The sequence below is a fragment of the Fukomys damarensis genome, unplaced genomic scaffold (assembly GCF_012274545.1).
Source record: "Fukomys damarensis isolate Sample0158 unplaced genomic scaffold, DMR_v1.0_HiC HiC_scaffold_19, whole genome shotgun sequence".
NCBI classification, from domain to species: domain Eukaryota; kingdom Metazoa; phylum Chordata; class Mammalia; order Rodentia; family Bathyergidae; genus Fukomys; species Fukomys damarensis.
Genome location: NW_022900931.1, coordinates 65,053,058 through 65,058,862, shown reverse-complemented (window position 1 = coordinate 65,058,862; position 5,805 = coordinate 65,053,058). Strand labels below are relative to the sequence as shown.

The following is a 5,805-nucleotide window of genomic DNA, read 5'->3' as shown; positions in this document are numbered from 1 at the left end:
CGGGACCGCCTTATACCAGAGGGTCTATGGCCCGCCCACCGCGACCCAGCAAGAAGGTCTCATTGGTAATGAGGGCGGCCCGTCTGAAAACACCGCCTCGTAATTGGGTGCGAAAGACGCTCATCAAAGCTCAGGGGCCCGCCCAGCCTGGTGTTCAGAGTCCCGCCTCATCAAGGGGACCCGAATGGGGAAAGCCATCGGTCTATCTCAAAGAGTGCGTCAGGTGATTGGGCAAAGTCAGCCAAGAGCTCCCGCCCTTTTACCCCCTCAGTACCGCCCCAAAGCTTCCCGGCAGGCTCCGCGCTAAGTGTAAATTTTGAAACAGAGCTGTCTATCAGCAGATCGACCCGCCCCTTGATCGCTTGTATTGGTCTAGCTCATGGTGACGTTTGCGGACTTTGATCAGCCCTCCCCAATCTACTGACTTCAATAGGACGCTGCACTTGGCACATAAGGAGGGTTAAAAAAAAAAAAAAAAAAAAAAGCAGGCCTTCACACACTGCGATTGGGCTAAAACAAACTGTCGCTCATCGCTTATTCGGTGGATTCTCCCAGGGAGAGGAGAATCCAGAAGGAACAAGCGCTCGTACCCATTTACCAAGGGGTGAAAAAACAAGTAGTGAGAGGCCTAGGGAGGGGGAGGACTTGTCTGGAGTCCGAAACGAGTCAGGAGTAGTCATGACATCAACCCGTTAATCTCTCCTAAAGGGTCTCAAGTTTGGGCACACCTATCGCCTCTCTCAGGTGGTTCAGCCCTTGCCAGGCCCCTCCCCGTGCCGGGAACACCCACCTCCCTTTGTCTGGGCAACTCCTCCTCGACGGTCCTGGGTCGCTTAGCCGTCACCTCCCCCGGGAAGATTTCTTCGCTCTGCATAAGTTACTGGTTTGCCCGAGGGCCTACGTGAAGGTCTGGGTTCGTGAGCCCGGCTCCTACAGTTCCCGGATGAGCCATCTCGTTTGTTCTGTACCGCTGTCCAGGCTGTGCCTCCTGGCCTGCTTCCTCACTGGCAAACTAACACCAGATTTCCAGGATTTCCTTTTTATTAGGTGCGGACGCCCCTCCGTACTGTCGCTTCCGTCACAGCAGCGATTCTTCCTGGGTCCCCAAATCGCAACAGCTCCACCTCCTAGCCGGGCATCCGAAAGACTGTCATCCCCAATCCCGCCCCCTCTGCTTCTGGCCTCCAGGCTGGGATCCCTGGCCCCCCAGGGCAGTCTCAGCCCCCCAGCCTGGATGTGTCCTCTCCACCAACTTTGGCCTCAAATAATTCCAAGTCACTTCTGGGCTCCCCATCCTGTCCTAGTTACCTGAGACCACCACACACTTACACTTCTGAGCCATTACACAGGCCCTTCCCCTCCTCTTGGAGACGAGCTCCATGCCGATAATCAAGTCCCTCTGGGAGGCTGAAACAGGAGGATCTCGAGTTTGAGCCCGGTCTGGGCAATTTTAGCCACACAGGGAAACCCTATCTCAAAATACAAATTAAAAAGGGTTGGGGATGTAGCCCAGTGCAAAAGCTCCGGGCTCAATCCTCAGTACTGAAGAAAGAAAGAAAAAAAAAGTTCCTATATCTACAGCCAATAAAATATAGCTGATACATGGGCCGAGTATTTAGCTCAGTGGTTCCACTGCCTGCCTTGCAAGCACAAGGTCCCAAATTCGATCTCCAGTACCAAAAAATATTCATAGCTCATATAGACTGAGAGCTCTCATTAGATGATGGCGACCTTTAATGAGTTGTTTTGTTTGTTTGTTTGTTTTTTTGTTTGTTTTTGAGACGGGGTCTCACTATGTAGTTGGGACTGACCTGGAACTCACTATGTAGCCCAGGCTGGTCTCGAACTCACAGTGATCCTCCTGCCTCAGCCTCCCGAGTGCTGGGATTACAGGCATGTGCCACCACACCCGGCTCTTTAATGAGTTTTAAATATACTAGTACAAGCAAGGCATTGTGGCCTATACCTGTAATACCTGCTTTGCTGTAATGCCCCCTTTGGGGAAGCTGAGGCAGGAGGATTGTTGCAAATTCGAGAGTAGCCTGGATGTACACAGCGAGTTCAGGACCAGCCTGAACCACATAATGAGACAAGACCCCGTGTCTGAAGGCGTGGTGGTGCACACCTGTAATCCTAGCACTCAGGAGGCTGAGGATGGAGGATCACTGAGAATTCAAGGCCAGTTTGGACTACTTAGTGAGATCCTATCTCAAAAAAACAAAAACAAGCCAGGCATGGTGGTGCATGCCTGTAATCCCACAACTCGGAAGGCTGAGGCAGAAGGATCGCTGTGAGTTTGAGACCAGCCTGTGCTACATAGTGAGTTCCAGGTCAGTCTCAACTACATAGTGAGACCCTGTCTCAAAAAACCAAAAATGAATAAATAATAAAAACATTTATTTTCAGTGCTGGATATTGAAGCAGAGGAATTTACCACTGAACTAGGTCTCTAGACCTTTTTGAGACAGGTCTCACTTTTGATCCTCCTGCCACAGCTTCTGAGGAGTTGGGATTATACACCCAGTGTAAATATTCACATGAATGGACCAGGTAGTATGTGCTCAAATACTGGGGTTTTCTTTGTAGGGCACACTTTTTTCTTTTTCTTTTGAAACAAGGTCTTGCTGTGTAACCCAGGCTGGTCTTGAACTCACAGCGATCCTCTTGCCTCAGCCTCCCAAGTGCTAGGATTACAGGTGTGCGCTACCATGTGTGCGTCTTTTATCAAATTTATTATTTTTTGAGACAGCGCCTCACTATGTAATTCAGGCTGATCTTGAACTCACTATGAAGCCCAGGCTGGCCTCAAACTTGTGGTTATCCTCCTGCCTCAGCCTACCCTAGTTAGAATGTTAGGGATAGTAATAAGAGCTTGCTGTGTGAGGCCCTGGGTTCCATCTCTTGCTCTGCAAGAGGAAAAAATTGTTTCCCAGAGTAAATATTCTTTCAAAAGACTTTAATATGAAAAGTTTTTATTATACAAATTATTTTTGGCAAGTCAGGTAGGGCAGCCACCACCCCACAGCCCTGAGGAAGAAAAATTGGAAAAACGAATGGAGTGCGGGGCTGGAGGTCCAGTCTTGTAGCAGCTTCTCAGGACCCGCTTAGTCCAAGGGTAAGTTCAGGTCCACCGGGGACGCAGCCAGGATGCCCTCCTAGAAAGGACAGCAGCACTGGTTGAGGCCAGGGAGGTGACCGCCATGCAGGCGCAGCTGCAGCAGGGACAGGGGTTCCAGGAGGGGACGGAGAACCAGACAGGGGTGTGGCATCCTAGACTCGGATGTCTAAGAGCAGCGGCTCTGTGTGGGCTGCAGGTCCTCCATGCCAGGCTTTCCCTCTCTGCCCTGGCAGGGCAAGGGTAGGGACAGAACCCCATGGGGCTGTCGCGGGGTTTCAGTGGGTATGCTACCGAACAACTTGCCCTGGTACCTGATCTCACCCAAGCTTGCCTGTTGCCATTCTGTAACAGCAGCCCAAGTTCCAAGCACCGAAGCTTCTCTGCTGAGCTCTACATTTGGGGTAGGGGTTTGAGGTAGAGTTTCCCTTTGTAGTTCATGTTGACCCTGAACTAAGTAGCCCAGGCTGGCCTCGAACTCACCGAGATCCTCCTGCCTCAGCCTCCCAAGTGCTGGGATTACAGGCGTGCACCACCACACCTGGTTCTACATTTCTTTTTCTTTCTTTTTTCTTTTTCTGAGGCAGGAGGCAGAACCGCTGAGCTAAATCCCCAGCCCTAAATGTCTTTTTTTCCTTTTTTTTTATTTTGAGACAGGATCTTGCTATGTAGTTCAGCCTGGCCGTCAACTCATTATATAGCCCAGGCTGTCCTTGAACTCACAATGATCCTCCTGTCTCTGCCTCTCTTGCGTGTGCGCCACCATGCCCAGATGGCTCCAGTCAAGGTGGATCCAAGGTCCGAGGGGGATCTTTCTCTGGCCAGGACACTTCCAAGGGCCTCCCAAGCTCCCTCAAGCCCGCCCCCCACCCCTCAGATCATCTTCCCTCACAGTGAGCTCGGAGGCAACCTGTCCCATCCTTCGGGCCAAGCCACCGCAAAAAACGGTCCACTCTCTCCCGTCTTCCCCCGAGCGGCAGCCAGAGGGCGCCAGAGAACATGGACAGTGGCTCAGGTCCCCGCTAGTCCAAGTTCACAGTAACACAGGGTTTGGCCGGCCCTCCCGCTGCCATCTCTTTTCCACTCCGTGTCGCTTTCCCTGCTCCAGCCTCATAAGACTCTCGCCCCATTACATCCCGAGAGTCGGCCTGGTCCTTCTCCCGTTGCCCTGCAAGGTAGGAGACAGGCGGTGGCATCCAAGGGACCAGGGGAGACTGACACTAGGGAGGCGGGGACAGCTGGTCACCCAGCACCCTGGCGCCCAGTCTGCACTGGAGGAAAAGCCAGGGGCAAAAAAAGAGGCGAGACTTCTGGGTCCTCAGAAAAGGAGTGGGGGGAGGACAAAACACAAGGCAGCAGAAAATAGGTGTGAACTGCATGCGTACTGTGGAAAGGGCCCTTCAGGGTAGAAGCTCCCAGCTGGGAGGGCATGGGGGGTGGCTGTGAGCACAGCCTGTTTTGCAGTACTAGGTACTGAACCCAGCTCTCTTGCATGCTAGGCAAGCGCTAGCACTGAGCTGTCTACTCCCTTTTGTTTTGTTTTCCTTTTGGGAGGGGGTAGGGTTTCACTGTGTAGCCCAGGCTGGCCTCAAACCAATGGAGAGCCTCCTGCCTCAGCCTCCTGAGTGTAGGGATCGCACGTGTGCACTACCAGGCCCACCTGGCTGTTTTGTTTTGTTTTCAAAACGGTTACACTGTGTAGCTCAGGCTGGCTTTGAACTCAGGATCCTTCTGCCTGAGCCTCCCTAGTGTTGGGTGTGCACCCTACTCCAGCCCTTTTTAAAATTTAAAGTTTTCATTTTGGGGGAGGGAACAGAATCTCGCAGAGTAGTTCAGGCTGCTCTTGAACTCACTATGTGTCCAAGGTGCTCCTCCTGCCTCAGCCTCCTGAGTGGCTGGAATCACAGGTGTGTATCACTATACCCAGTCAGTGGCCATGGGCTGTGGTGTACATAGATCAGTGGTAGGGCACTTGCGCAGTATACCTGAGGCTCTGGGTTCAGTACCTGGCAGCAGGGCGTGGTGGCTCACACCTGGAATCCCAGCCCTCTGGAGGCTGAGGCAGGAGGATCACTGCCAGTGAAAGGCCAGCCTGAGCTATACAGAGAGTTCAAGACAAGCCTGGAGTATATAGCGGTAGACTCTGTTTCAAAAATCAAACCAAACCATAAATAAATAAGGGCCCATGAAGCCTCCCCCTGATCCCAGGGCACCCCAGAAGGAGCAGAAGCGAGAAGGCAGGGGAGAGATCCCCAGGGAAGGGCATTTGGGTGGGCATCGCAGCAGAGGCAGGCAGTGCTCGCACCTACGCCCCACACGAACCCTCACACGGCAGTGCAACCACTGTCCCACCTTACAGATGCGGAATCTGAGGTCAGGGAGGGCCCGGCCCACTCGGTGTCACGGCAGCTGGTGTCCACCAGTGGCTCTGGCCGGCCAGGGTTCCTGCAGGCATCTCAGCACCCGCGCGGAGAAGGCTCAGTACCAGATTGAGTGGACGATGGAGCTCGCTGAGAGGTTTGCAAGGCAACTGCGCCACCCCCACCCGCTCTGTCACAGCACATCGGGTAAACTGAGGCCCAGAGAAGCTTTGGTGGCTCACCCATCCCCCTTGGGCCTGGATCCAGGGTGTGAAGCTGTGCACGTGCTCCACGCTGAGTCCGGCCAGGGCGCCCCCCAGCCGGGCCACG

General features: G+C 53.4%; 1 protein-coding gene across 2 annotated transcripts in view; it reads right to left on the bottom strand.

The window, feature by feature from the left end:
- Positions 1-2,970: 2,970 nt before the first annotated feature.
- Positions 2,971-5,805, bottom strand: part of Bcl2l12 (BCL2 like 12) — a 6,333-nt gene continuing 3,498 nt past the window's right edge. For both annotated transcript variants that reach the window (XM_033765892.1, XM_033765891.1), the window contains exons 7-8: positions 5,718-5,805; positions 2,971-3,155 (exon numbers count right to left, since the gene is read on the bottom strand). The exon at positions 5,718-5,805 is cut by the window's right edge and continues 212 nt beyond it. In XM_033765892.1, the coding sequence (XP_033621783.1) occupies positions 3,105-3,155; positions 5,718-5,805 (139 nt within the window). In that variant the 3' untranslated portion in view covers positions 2,971-3,104. The remainder of the gene's footprint in view (positions 3,156-5,717) is intronic.